General features: G+C 41.9%; 1 protein-coding gene across 3 annotated transcripts in view; it reads left to right on the top strand.

Annotated features, from left to right (window-relative positions):
* ryr2a (ryanodine receptor 2a (cardiac)) overlaps positions 1-15,505 on the top strand; it is a 723,597-nt gene that overhangs the window by 308,668 nt on the left and 399,424 nt on the right. For all 3 annotated transcript variants that reach the window (XM_034193918.1, XM_034193917.1, XM_034193919.1), the window contains exons 40-42: positions 5,084-5,284; positions 13,718-13,823; positions 14,798-14,941. In XM_034193918.1, the coding sequence (XP_034049809.1) occupies positions 5,084-5,284; positions 13,718-13,823; positions 14,798-14,941 (451 nt within the window). The remainder of the gene's footprint in view (positions 1-5,083; positions 5,285-13,717; positions 13,824-14,797; positions 14,942-15,505) is intronic.

Below are 15,505 nucleotides of genomic sequence, written 5' to 3'. Positions count from 1 at the left end.
AGAGCCACAGTGCACATTTTTAAAAACATATTAACACTCTCATTTCCTTTATATGTGCACCAAGTCTATTTTATTCACAGAGATCATTAAAGGTGTGCGTCAGTCTCATTCTGTTTTATAAGGTCAGTACTGAAGCAGCGATAACATGCAGCACTCTGTCACTGTTGGAACAGTGCAAGTTTTAAAAACATATGTAACATCACTCTCTGTCACTTCATATACAGTAGTGTTCAGAATAATAGTAGTGCTATGTGACTAAAAAGATTAATCCAGGTTTTGAGTATATTTCTTATTGTTACATGGGAAACAAGGTACCAGTAGATTCAGTAGATTCTCACAAATCCAACAAGACCAAGCATTCATGATATGCACACTCTTAAGGCTATGAAATTGGGCTATTAGTAAAAAAAAAAAGTAGAAAAGGGGGTGTTCACAATAATAGTAGTGTGGCATTCAGTCAGTGAGTTTGTCAATTTTGTGGAACAAACAGGTGTGAATCAGGTGTCCCCTACGTAAGGATGAAGCCAGCACCTGTTGAACATGCTTTTCTCTTTGAAAGCCTGAGGAAAATGGGACATTCAAGACATTGTTCAGAAGAACAGCGTAGTTTGATTAAAAAGTTGATTGGAGAGGGGAAGACTTATACGCAGGTGCAAAAAATTATAGGCTGTTCATCTACAATGATCTCCAATGTTTTAAAATGGACAAAAAAAACCAGAGACGCATGGAAGAAAATGGAAAACAACCATCAAAATGGATAGAAGAATAACCAGAATGGCAAAGGCTCACCCATTGATCAGCGGTCCAAGGGCCACAGACAGTTTGTGAGATGACCCCCAAACTCTGAATTCAAGCCACAGTTCACAGTGAAGACAGTGAAGCATGGTGGGGCAAGCATCAAGATATGGGCATGTTTCTCCTACTATGGTGTTGGGCCTATATATCGCATACCAGGTATCATGGATCAGTTTGGATATGTCAGAATACTTGAAGAGGTCATGTTGCCTTATGCTGAAGAGGACATGCCCTTGAAATGGGTGTTTCAACAAGACAATGACCCCAAGCACACTAGTAAACAAGCAAAACCTTGGTTACAAACCAACAAAATTAATGCCTCGCAGATGTGAAGAAATCATGAAAAACTGTGGTTATACAACTAAATACTAGTTTAGTGATTCACAGGATTGCTAAAAAAGCAGTTTGAACATAATAGTTTTGAGTTTGTAGCATCAACAGCAGATGCTACTGTTATTGTGAACATCCCCTTTTCTACTTTTTTTTTTTACTAATAGCCCAATTTCATAGCCTTAAGAGTGTGCATATCATGAATGCTTGGTCTTGTTGGATTTTTGAGAATCTACTGAATCTACTGGTACCTTGTTTCCCATGTAACAATAAGAAATATACTCAAAACCTTGATTAATCTTTTTAGTCACATAGCACTACTATTATTCTGAACACTACTATATGCAACACGCCTGTTACTGATGAACTGCATATGTTATATAACTTTACCTTTCAATCAGGTCCACATAAGTAAGCAGGTTTTTTGAGAGGTCACCTTTTTTCCTCATGTAGACTGCTCACATAGACAGTCCAGGTGTGGCCTGAGGGGCAAGGGGGAGGAAGGGCTCTCTCTCCCCTTTAGAGTAAATGTCAAATTTTTAACAATATTTTAAAGACATTTTAACATATTAGCAATCATCATCATCATCATCATGTAATTGTAAGTGATCTGCTTGAGGTTTCTTCCTCAATATCATCAGAGGGAGTTTTTTTCTTACCGCTGTTTCCTGTGTGCTTGCTCTAGGGGTTGGTAAGGTTAGACCTTACTTGTGTGAAGTGCCTTGAGGCAGCTTTGTTGTGATTTGGCACTATATAAATTAAATAAATTGAAACTGAATTGATGAGCATATGAAAAAAATGGTTTAATCTTTTAAAAAGAAAATGAATAATAAATAAAGTACAGTTTATCTGGAAAGTATTCACAGCTTTTTCCACATTTTGTTGTAACAGCCTTATTCCAAAATGGAGTAAATAATTGTTTTTCCCCTCAAAATTCTACTCATAACATCACATAATGACAACATGATTTTTTTCTTTATTTTTGCAAATTTATTAAAAATAAAATCTAAGAAATCACATGTACATAAATATTCACACCCTTTGCTCACTACTTTGGCAGCAATTACAGCCTAACGTCTTCTTGAATATGATGCCACAAGCTTGGTGCGCTTATCTTTGGGCAGTTTTGTCCATTTGTCCATATATATATATATATATATATATATATATATATATATATATATATATATATATATATATAATTTTAATTGTTAAACAGTAATCTGGGTCAAGTCTTAAAAGTTCGTAAATATATAAGTTCCAAAGAGGAGACGGCTTCGCATTCAGATTTCTTTATTTGTCCTAGAAGGGCAATACATTTATACATTCAGCCTGTCCGCAATTACACCATAAATACGATAAAAGAGGTAAGGAAATAAAAAAACAACAACCATTCAGTGTCTGCTGGATTTTGAGTCAACAGTGAATTTTCTGAAATCTACAATAATTTCTTTAGTTCTTAACGCATTTAAATTGAGGAAGCTTATCATTACACCGTCTGACAAATTCTTGGAGGACCCAGCCGTGATCGGATTGGTGGCCCTGGAGAGACAATAAGACTGTGTCATCTGAGACCTTGACAAGATAGTTATTATGTTGAAAAGATCTACAGCTGTCTGTATAAAGGATAAAAAGCAGGGGAGAAAGGACACAGCCCTGAGGACAACCTGTATTTGAAGATATAACAGAAAACATGTGTCCTTCACAAAAACCTGCTGCAGTGTTTGTTAAAAAAATTCAAAGCCATTAATAAAATCTGATCAGATATCATAAAATAGGAAGCTAGCCTATCAATTCAAATATGGAGCTGCATCTTATTAAAAGCAGAGCTAAAATCAGCGAATAAAGTGTTTAAAATTAAGGGCCCCTTCACACATAGTGCAAAGTTTGGTTGACGTCTGTTCAAAAACGGCAAAACAGTACAAAACAGTTCGAATTTAAGCACCACAAAACATTACACTGATGGGCAGGCATGCATGAGCCCGTTACGTGAGTTCGTGCATGTGACGGTGTCTGTCAAGCAGGAACAGTGCAAGGTGCACCACATGATCGCCCCACTTATGTAGAATAAATAAAAAAATAAAAACCAGTCGGTACCTGTGGGACCACATCGTGCCGCTCATGTGGAATAAAAAAAAAAAGAAAAGAAAAAAACATACCACCCACAGGACACAAACTCGCGCCTTCCAAAAGCTCTGATTGCCAGTTAGAAACTTTACCACTGAGTTGTCCTTTGAAAGCTGCAGGAATTTGCCTCATATCAGGAAGGACATGGAAGTATTACAAAAAAAATACAAATAAATAAAATCACACACCATATAAAAACCACATTTATCAAACGAGCAACACAAATATGATCTGTCTGTTCCTCTGGTGATGACCCATGGTCACAGACATACAGTCATGAAATAACATGAATGAGAAGCAGTGTGCTCTGATGTCAACTACTGGTCCTTTGCGTCCAGTTGGCCACACTTGTGTTCTGCCGAACACACGTCTTGTGGACAGCACACCACAGCACTGACACCGTGTAATGTGGAACAGAGCTCACGTGGGTGACGTGACAGTCAGATCGCCTGCAATGCCTGCAATGTTTTTATTTATGTATGTAAGTACAGCAGTCGGACACACGTGCCTCACAGTGGACAGGTGTTAGTCCATGTCTGTCTAAACACAGTAGGTGTTGTGTAGCTGGAATGTCCAGAATGACAGATCACCACAGCTGCTCCTGCCATAGCCACACCTGCTGTCAGTTCTCAGCGTGCACACCAAAACCATAGTCGTGTGGAACTTAGACAAATTTCTCTGCCAGTACAACAGTGGTCGCCTGCAGTCTGCTGTCGTGTAAAGAGTGTGACTGGACACACACTTTCTAAGTGCCATGCAAGCGGTGTTAGATGTTCGCGAGTGTCACCTGGAATTTGGCCGGCACCTGGCGCAAGAGGGTGCCATGGGTTCACACAGCGCACACTGACTTTCACCCGCTGGTGTGCGCAAATAGTTGTAGCAACAGGTGTACAAGGCATTGGAGGCAGGGACGATTTCACGCGGTTTGCACACGATTCCTGCGTCATAGTGCAGCATATAACTGAAACAATACTTCACATGGTGATACAAGCACCAAATCCAGCACAAATTCTCCTTAGACACTGCTCTTTTGAAAAAACTGACGGACCACTTGAATTTTCAATAGGCGGCCACGTAGGGGTCAATTGAAGAATTACACAGGGGTTAAAATATAATAAAAATGCTCCAGTCATATTGAACACTATACCACATTATTTGTCTGATTATAAAGATTCCAAAAAGGTATAGTTTGGACTATGTATCTATACATGAAAATCTTCTGGCTGCTTTCAGCAGTTTTCTCTTGGATGGTGTGTATCTCTGCACTGCCCACTACAGTGTGGGATGTTGCAAACCGCACATGGCTTCAGAGACTTGTGGGGTTTGATTGGTTTCAATGCCAGTGCAGGAGGCGGCGTTTGAGGTATGCAGGATGCCCCTTGAAGCACCATGCAGCACCAGGTGTACAGGTGCTGCAGACAGTCTGGGTGCGACGTAGGTGGCCGCAGCAGACTTGCACTGAAGGAGGCGGTGTTGCCAGTCGAACGTTCTCCTCTAAAAATTGGTCTGCCCTGCCTTCACTGTGCATATGTCTGAGACTGACTCTGAGTCTGTCTCTCTACACCCAAAGCGATCAAAGGGAATAATGTGATTATTAACCATCAGATGGCAAAGTAAAACCTCTTAAATCATTCTAAAGTCAGTTTTAAGCAGAAACGTGATAATCGGTGAATCGCTACTGATGCTCCAAAATGACGTAGGCACATCAGACTCAGACGTGGTGCTGTGGTGCTCTGATCACTTCCCCTGTCTTTTATTATGAAATAATGCTGAATTCTGTCAGCGCTCTGTATGACGCAGCGCTTTGTGTGTGTTTGTTTGTTTGTCTTAGATGTGCCATGTGCTGCAGTACCTGTGTGACTGCCAAGTCCGCCATCGTATTGAGGCTGTGGTGGCATTCTCTGATGACTTTGTGGCCTGTCTCCAAGACAACCAGCGGTTCCGCTACAATGAGGTGATGCTGGCACTGAACATGTCAGCAGCTCTCACTGCCAAGAAGACCAAAGAGTTCAGATCTCCCCCACAGGAACAGGTAGGAACAGAAGGCTGGACTGGAAACCAGGAGTGCAGGTCTGAGCGGACGATAGGGCAGTGCACAGCAGTGAAAGTAAAGTGGATCAAGTTCAGAGGTGCAGCAGAGGCTCAAAGCTTTGGTATGGACGTGATAGCGAATGTGGCGATACGTGCTGAAAGAGAGAGAGATTATTATTAGAATATCTGGTCCAGATAAGTCCTTACAGAGGTCACAGTGAAACAGCCATGTCGACCACTTCACCAAACATTCACAACCATTTCACAGATGATAGACATGAACTGATGAATGTTTCTGCATAAGAATTATTCACGCTAAAAACACATGCATGAAAAAGATAATAAAAAGCAATAAATATGCAAATATTTAGACACAATATGTAAAATGACAACAAGGAATATTCATAAAAGTAACAAAATTCGGTGATAAGACTGGGAAGATTTTAGTGAGACAATTAGTGGGGTAGAATCTGAGGGTGGTGTTGTTGTCATTGACCCACAGGGAATAAACAATGCTTTTCAAAGTTACTATTACAAATTGTACAATTCGGAAAACATATCTGACTCTTATCTTCTGGATATTTTTTTTTGCAAATCTGAAATTCCCAACCTTATCCATAGATCAGGTCTCAGCTCTGGACACACCAATTTCACAATAGGAGATATTAGTGTCATCTTTGCCCTTACTCATGTCCAGGTTATGCTTTTCCGTATTGGACTTCCCTTCTTGGATTCCTTTGTTCTGTTTCTTGATCATCTATTTTTTCGTTATAGTCACAGGTTTTATTTTCCGCACTTCATACTTTAGTCATGTGTTTATCACCAGTCGTGTTTGTTCAGTCTTTGATCCACTGTCTTCGATTTTTGATTCATGGTTGCTTAAGTATCTGGTTTTATTTGTCATTTTTTACCACATTAGTCTTTGTTTGTGTTATTTGTGTTTTATACTCTTGCCACATATCAGTTCCATTCTAGTTTCAGCCTTTGATTTTCTTGTTGCTTTCTTTTCAGTCATTTCCATTTGTTGTCTAGTTTGATTCGTTTCATGTGAGATTCCACACAGGCTTTGGTTTTTAGTTCTTCTCTGGACATTTTAGTGTTGTTAGTTTATGGTTTTTGGTCATGTCCCTGCTGTCACTGCACTCCCTTGTCTGTCCCTCCTCATCTTGGTTCTCATGTGTTCACGCCCAGTTTCATTTGTATCACTGTCTCTCCCTCTGATCACTGCACTCTCTTGTCCTTCACCTGTACTTCCTCATCTCTGTTGTCCATGCCCTGTTTTGTTTGTCGTCACTGCACTCTCTTGTCTCACAGTTGTCTCTCATGTCTGTTTCGTCTGTCCACACCTGCTTCACATCATGTCCTAATTATCCACTGTGTATTTAAGCCCTGTGTGTTTTGTCTTCTGTGCTCGTTCGTTGATATTATCTTCGTCCTCGCCCTTCTTGTCACAGTCTCTTGTTTCCATGCCATGCTCGACCTCACTTTGTTTTTCTGGATCTGGATTTTGTCTTCACCCTTGTTACTCCGTTTTGCCGTGCTCTTGAACCCAGCCTGTTTATGATGACGCCTCTGCTTATCACCTGCCTGTACCTCCGCAACGCTGACTGCCATTCTGTGGACCCAACCACCTGCCAGAATTATCAATAAAGCCTTTTTATTTCATCATCCACCTGCTGTGCCCAGCTCCCTGTAAATCATGACAATTAGAAGCAGTTAAATCATTACAGCCACGTAAATCACCAGGCCCAGATGGTCTACCGACTGAGTTTTATTCTGCATTTTCAGAACAGTCAACTCCAACTTTAACTGCTATGTACACAGACTCTCTTAATAGAGGGTCCCTTCCTGCCACCTTGAAGCAGGTATACATAATGTTGCTGCTAAAAAAGACAAAAACCCTTTAGAATGTCCATCTTACAGACCAGTTTCACTGCTGTGAGTATAAAATATTAGCCATGTTTTACTCACTGTTGTACATACAGATCAAACTGGTTTTGTCAAAAATCATCACTCTTTTTTTTAATATCCGCCTTTGTTAAGGGCCCCTTCACACATAGTACGAATAAGTACAAATCTGGGTGACTCACGGCGGAACAGCTCATATGAGCAAACCACAACAACATTGAGCCAACGGGCAGGCGTGCACGATCCCCGTGCGACATGTTGTGCAAGCAGGAACACAGTGCGAGCAGCTGGGACGAGGTGCACCACATTGCACCGCTGATGTGGAGGAAAATAAAATAAAAAACAGCTGTATAATTAGTGGATGTCACTGGGTTGATTAAAAATAATACATAAAACCTGTAAGCTCTGATTACCAGATGGAGACTTTACCACTGCACTACCATCACTGGCCTGTAATAGGAGTGGAAAAATGCCTGAAATCAACAAGGACATGAAGGAGGTACACTGTGTGCGGCCCCTGCAGCCCAGCGCAAAGGCAAAAGATGTTTTATATATTTCCACGTGAGGACAGCAAGCAGAGACACGCACCTCACAGATGAATGCTGTAAGTTCATGTTCTTCCAAACACGGGACGTTCAGGAGCAGAGATCTTTACAGCTGCGGCTGTGGGCGGACATGCTCCCCCTCAGCACCCAGACCAACATGTCACTCTCCATGTTATGTGGTCATTCATTTTCATTATTTGTTCTGTAATTGCGTATGTAGGTATTGTCATACTTATTTATGTAACTGTCCTGGCCGTGGTTTCTGTGTTTGTAATGTGTGCATTGAGCTGTCATCCAGCTGTCGGTGTGCTCTGATCAGCTGACAGGCCCCTCCCCGTGCTGTGTGCGATCTGACCTGGCTGTCCGCCCCCCATGTGATCAGATTTGTACATACATATACCTCTTTTGCGATTCAACAGTCTTGGGAGTCAGATCTTCAAATTGCACTTAATGAGGCAATATGGGTTGATGATTTGAGGAACATTCATTTATCTTCAATCTGCTCAAGACATTCTATTATTCAGTTTAAAGCGGTTCACCAGACACACATACACAAATCCAAACTCGCCAAAATATATTCTTGTCCTAATATCCACTTTTTTGGAAGGACATTTGTGAAGCATTTTCTACTGTGCTCGCAACTAAAATAACCCTACACCTGTTACTTTTGCTTTTTGGTGTCACCCCTGAAGGACTGGGTTTACCAAGTGGAGGTCATAGAATTATTGCCTTTTCAACTCTCTTAGGTTGTCATCTCATCCTTTTTAAAATGGAAGGAAGCTGCCCCACCCACCATATCACATTGGATAAAAGATGTTTTGTCCAATTTAAAACAATTTAAAAATCAGGTGTACGATGAAGGGCATTGAAAAGAAATTTTATAAAGTCTGGAAGCCGTTCTTCATTTTTTTGACCAACCATTGACAAGTTTGGGGAGTAGTTTTTGTTTAATGACATTGTTCTTTGTTTGATTGATTTTGGTTGGTTATGAGTATTTATTTCTTATGTTCTTTTTCTTGTTTACAATAGAACTATGTGCCTTAAAGTGACAGTAAATCCACATTAGGGTGTTTTTTTGCTTGTATTTTTGTATTTGTGAAAAGTTCAATAAATATATTAAACACCAAAAGTAACAAAATTGAAATACACATTACACACACTCAGTGGGCATCCTTCACAAACAGTGTGCAGAAATCACACGTGTGATCTGGGATTCGTCAATAGAGTCGATACAGTCATTCCAAAATTTGTTCATACTCTGCGAACAAATGTGGAACTTCTTCAGTCCATGCATATGAACAAATGAGGATGGCTCAGCTGTCCTAGAAAATATTAAAACACACCTCTTAAACTAAATGCATAGTGCACTAACAATCTATTCATGTCTTTGAAAAGGCTTTATTAATTATTTAATTTAATGATTTATTGTGCAGTTAAAGAATTCACTTATGCATTATCCAGATGTATTACATAACATGAATTTGACACCCTTTCATCATCATCATCATCATCATCATTTGTCCTTATTAAAGTCCTTAATTGTACCAGCTGAGTGAGTTTACTTCTACGCCGCCTCTGTTGATTTGTGCAAAGCGTTTGATTCATTTGATTGGACTGCTCTCTGGAGGCATCCTGAGAATTCATGGGATCCCCAGCAAGCTGCTGGACATCATAATCAGCCTATACACAGATGCTGTGAGTGTTGGTGTGAAGTTTCTCACAGTGAAAACTGGTGTTCCTCAGGGATGTGTTCTGGCTCCTACACTGTTCATTGCTTGCATGGACTGGGTATTGGGCAGGGTTGTGGAAACCAGTGATGTTTTTATTGCTGGGGAATGATTTACTGTCCTTGAATTTATGGGTGATGCTGTGATCTTTTCAGAATCAATGGATACTCAGCTTCTGAAGCACTGGAATCAGAGTGAGGAATTCCACTGTCTTGGTTTCTGATTGTCCTCAATCAAGACTAAGATCCAGGCTTTTAATAACTTGCAAGACTCACATACGAGGTCTGTCAATAAAGTAACGGTCCTTTTTATTTTTTTCAAAAACAATATGGATTTCATTCATATGTTTTAATGTCAGACATGCTTGAACCCTCGTGCGCATGCGTGAGTTTTTCCACGCCTGTCTGTGACATCATTTGCCTGTGAGCACGCCTTGGGAAGGAGTGGTCCTGCCCCCTCGTCGGATTTTCATTGTCTGGAAATGGTGGAATGAAAAGGACTTTTTTTCCATCAGAATTTTTTCAGAAGCTGTTAGAGACTGGCACCTGGAAACCATTCCAGCTCTCCACAATTTTACTGATACTTACTGGACTGGTAAGCATTGAAAGGCGAGATAGACATGTCCAAACTTGTCCTCTGACACGCCGAAACGGAGGTGTTCCTTTGTGTCTCTTCCAAAGCGAATCGGTCTTTACGCGCGAAGCCTCCGCGTGGCTTTCCATGACAAAATCTCTTGTTAAAAGTGAAATCTACCGGAAAATGGCTGATGTCCAGCTCTTGTGATAACCATAGAAAGAGCACACGACAGTCTCGTATCCACAGAGCCATCCGTTTAGAAATGGTCCGGTGGCTTGTGCCGCGTCGTCACAGCTCGGAGCGCGGCGCGCTGAGCATCCTTAAAGGGGTTCTTAAAGCTGTAGTAACAGACCTTATTCTCTGTGAAGCCCGTAAAATTTTCACCGAAAGTCAGATAAATTTTTCGAATGGTTTCCAGGTGCCAGTCTCTAACAGCTTCTGAAAAAATTCTGATGGAAAAAAGTCATTTCATTCCGCCATTTCCAGACAATGAAAATCCGATGAGGGGGCGGGACCACTCCTTCCCAAGGCGTGCTCACAGGCGAATGACGTCACCGACAGGCGTGGAAAAACTCACGCATGCGCACGAGGGTTCAAGCATGTCTGATGCAAAAACATATGAATGAAATCCATATAGTTTTTGAAAAAAAAAAAGGACCGTTACTTTATTGACAGACCTCGTACAGTCTATCATGCAGAAATGTATCTGTATGTGGTGAAAATGTTTAACTGTAGAGACATGCACTTTTCGTGACATTCATGTCTCTGGGCCCACAGTGTTTGAGAACAAGAGGTGCCTGGGAAGAGCTTATAGAGTCATGAGGTCAGTGGACAGAGGCGCTTGGCAATGCTAATATCTTTGCAGGAGAATGAACTTCCAAGTCTTTAGGGCAGGGGTGGCCAAGTTCGGTCCTCGAGAGCCACATTTCTGACACTCTTAGTTGTCTCCCTGCTCCAACACACCTGAATCCAATGAAAGACTTGTTAGCAGACTTTTAATGAGCCTTTCATTGGATTCAGGTGTGTTGGAGCAGGGAGACAACTAAGAGTGTCAGGAATGTGGCTCTCAAGGACCGAACTTGGCCACCCCTGCTTTAGGGTCCTGTTTGGCTGTGAGACCTGGACATGAACCATTGACCAGTGACCTGGCTCCAACAGATATATGGTTATTTTAGAGACATGGGAATGGTCCAACTTGAGGAAGCATGTGCTTTGAGGCATTTTCACCACATTTATGAGATCCATGGGGACTAATGCAGTCTCATACCCAGGCCTGTTTATACCTGTGGTTGCACTGAATTCACCCACGACCAGTAAAGTGTCACCTGTGGTGCAGTGAGCGTTAGCTGCGAACCAAAGGCCTCCCTCACAGACACAGTGCTCACCATAGTTAGGCTCAGACTCAGACATTCACTGTGTGTTGTGTCTGTTCCCATATGGAAAAGATATACAGAAATTTTTATAAAGTTTGTATCTGTTCTATCTGGAACTTGTAAGTAATACCTGTGACAGTCAAACCAGATATAAGATCCTTATTAAATTTGTACATGTGACTTATATAAATTGGGAACTTACAAGAACAATATATGACAGTTATTCCACATACAGAATCCTTAGTAAATATGTGTAATATCAAACTGAGACTCATAAGCACAACACATGTCAAATATAAAGTTTATTACTAGAACCGATGTAACTTCTTGTAACTTTTTCTATTTCTTTTCCATTTGGGTTGCTTCAGTCTAAGATCCAATAATAAGCTCGTTGACAGCAGTAATGTCCCACACCATTGGAAGGAGCTGGTCTGCCACAGCAACTGCCACTCCCTCCATATGCTGACTGTTGGGTTCCACGAGACCATCTATGTTGGGAAAGTGTAGTGACACGGACCCACAACAGGGGGCGTAAATGAACGGACAATGAAAGAGTCAAATATGAACACTTTACTGTTGTGAATGAGCACAACCACAATACAGAGGAATGTGAAATTTTGCAAACAGTTAATCACAAGGGTGACGTGTGGGCAGGCTCGAGGATAGAAGACGTCTGTCCTGAGAAGAACCGGAACCACACGATTTCCTCCGCCACCGAACCCGGAGAATACTGGAGCTGCCAAGTCCCGAGTCCCCAGGTGGCCACCGTCTCCGAATGTCGGATCTGGTACTGCTGGCAAGAAGCAGAAACAACAAGATGTGGGTGTGTGCACACCCAGTAACAGCAGTGGTGGAGATTCCACCTCCACCTCTCATCCACACTCGTGCAGCTCCTGTCACACAGCACTTATCTGGTGGGGTGTAAAGCGAAGCTGTTTCCGGTCACGCCAGTCTCCAGATAGTGCACTCCACAGGAAAAAACAGCTGCAAAAAATGAGTTTACTAGACACAATTATTTATACGGCTGAGATTGTTACCTTCACAGGTCGATGATATCTTGGCAACGAGGTGGAGATGACGTCCGAGTTTTATGGAGTAGCATGAAGAAGTGTTGATGGGTGACAGCTGTCATGAGATGATGAGTGATGAGCTGTCACCCCCGGCTGTGTCCGTGGCGGCAGCGCCCTCTCGTGCCTGAAGCCCACACTCCAGGCAGTGCGCCATCTGGTGGTGGTGGGCCAGCAGTACCTCCTCTTCAGGCGGCCCACACAACAATCTATATAGAGATCTGGCCACTTCCCGTCCTCTGAGCTCCCTCTACATCTCTAGAAAATGATCATCCTTACTGAGAGAAAGGATGTTCCAGGTGTCCATCCGCATGAGTCTTCTCAGGTGTGGTCCTGGGCACAGCCATGCAGTGGACGAAGAATTTTATGTGGCTGATGTGCTAATCCCGTCACGAATTTGCACAAAAGGCTAATTTGCAGGCTGGAGGACCGCCTACAGCTGCAGAGCCCATGCCCAGGGTACAAGCACATAAAATACAGTGTCACATGGCAAAATTTAAAAATAAAATAGAAAAAAAATATAAAAACTAGAGCAATCCAAGATTTCTGATATCCACCAAGGGTTGATGGCGACTCAAAATAATAGATATGTGATTCACATTGTGACCCAGACTTTACCTGAATCCGGATTCCTCAACACAATGCAATAATTGCATACTGATCCAGAATGATCCAACTGATCAAAATGTTGTAATGTGACATTCAGTTTACGAGCTGAAACAAAATAGCATCTTCCTACTCTTGGTTTTAAATCATGATGTCATATCTATGAAGTAGTTTTGATGTAATCCTTAAACATCTACAAAGTGAAATCCTGATCCAGAATCCAGATGACCTCCACAATTTAATGGAGTCTTCTATGGCCTAATATCCATCTGTGGTGCAAATTTGGTGAAAATCCGTGAAGTAGTTTTGGCGTAATCCTTAAAAACCCATATAAAGTGAAATCGTGATCCAGAATCCGGATCCACATCACCTCCAAAATGTAATGGAGTCTTCCATGCCCTAATATCTGTCTGTGGTGACAATTTTGTCAAAATCTGTGCAGTAGTTTTGACATAATCCTGCTAACAGACAGACAGACAGACAGACAGACAGACAGAAAGATAAATAAATGCTGATGATTTTATTAAAAAAAAACACATAAAGCATGGGGACCTAACTAGCCACTAGATGCAAAACTTTGAGTATGTAAAAAAAGAACTTGAATCACTGTTTTTGTTTTTCTTTTCCCACAGATTAACATGCTGCTCAACTTTAAGAATGAGAAGCAGGAGTGTCCCTGTCCAGATGACATCCGAGAAGAGTTGCTGGATTTCCACGAGGATCTGATGAGACATTGTGGTACAGCAGACTTCACTCTCACAGTCAGCGTCAGGGGTCACATGGTGATTGCGTTATCAATGGATGTTTTCCAGGGTTTGGTTTCCAGTTCATTTAGACAAAACCAAGATGAAGGAGAACCTCCACAGGGAGCTCAGACACCCCATGAAATAGCATCCAAAACAGCAATGATCTGCTCAGGACATCTGAGAGGTCCTCATGCTCCCAGAGATGGGAGCATTTAAGACACAAAGCTCCCAATTTAAGACACACACAAACACAGTTTAACAGTAACATGCCCAACATTTATTCTCACTTCTAATTAACTCATGAAGTTAATCAAATTTTGTAAAGAAAGAACAAATGATCCCATATCAAGAAGATATTAATAGTTGATGAGTCACCATCCTTAAGTCATATTTTAGACAAGTTCAGTAATTTTTCTGACAAACCAGGACCAGGAGGAGAGGCAGGAGTGTCTGAGCTCACCCCAACCTGCTAAGAAATTACTATTCATCCTGTGAGTGGAGGAGGAACCATTGAGAACCAGTGAGACTGAAAGGTCAGAACAGAACCTCTCTGAATGAACGTTTGTTCTGCTTTACGTCCACAAAGTTTGACTTGTGTCATCATTTTTCTGTTGACAACAGAAACAGTGTTTGTTTCTCACCCCCTCTTCTAAATTCTTGGTTGTCTCTACACCTCTCCTCAGTATTTCCCTCCTGATTTAGTTTACTTTGCACAAACCTGCACCAGCTGCTCTTCATGCTCCAGCCTCCTGATGGCACACACAAGATTAGCACAGACCCAAGGTGAACTCTGAACCCTCACACAGATCTGGGACCAGAGCCAGTTCAGGATAGAGTGGCTGCTATTTGAACCTGATCTGGATCAGATCTCAAGTCATCAGAACCAAGGGTCACATGAAGACCTCTAGTTTGCGTGAAACGTGTAGTAACTGAGATCATGTATGATTTGACTCTTTCTCCTGTCAGGTATCGAGTTAGACGAGGAGAGCGCAGCAGATGCTGACAGTCACTTCACCATCCGAGGTCGTCTGATGTCACTGGTGGAGAAAGTATCATATCTGAAGAAGAAGATGGCCAACCAGCAACAGGAAATGAAAGACAGGAGACCCAGTGAGTCTTCCAGCAGCTGAAACACAGAAACACTGTCCCACAAATGCAACAATTATCTGAATGTCACACGTTGTAGTAGAGATGGTGTCAAAGAGCATAAACATGTCTGTACCAGAAACAGCAGGATTGTCATCGTCTTCATGCTCTGTATCTATTTGGTACTTAATGGTAAAGTTTCCCATTCCTTTGGCGGCTCCCTGCACTTCCCAGAATGCACCACAGCACCAGCAGAGCTCCGACGTCTCACAGCACATGTAAACAATGGCTAGCGAGGATGTGGATGGTCTTGATCCAGTGATGCGTGATTATAATAATGACACATTCTCCCAAGTTGAGAGGGTTCTCTAGAGGAGGTGCAGCACCTATGATGGACTTCTTTCGTGCCCCGATGTTGTCTTGTTGTCCATACCTCATACCTCATGAGGTTTTCTTACAATGTGCCCTGAACCAGAACTCTGCTGAAACTGACCTCTTGCATGAGTCACGGATCATGACACGGTGAAACAGTAACTGATCATAAAAGCATTAGCTCCTACATTTCCAGACTGTCAGTGAACTCACCAC

The sequence above is a fragment of the Thalassophryne amazonica genome, chromosome 18, assembly GCF_902500255.1.
Source record: "Thalassophryne amazonica chromosome 18, fThaAma1.1, whole genome shotgun sequence".
NCBI classification, from domain to species: Eukaryota; Metazoa; Chordata; class Actinopteri; order Batrachoidiformes; family Batrachoididae; genus Thalassophryne; species Thalassophryne amazonica.
This window is presented reverse-complemented; position numbering and strand designations above follow the sequence as displayed.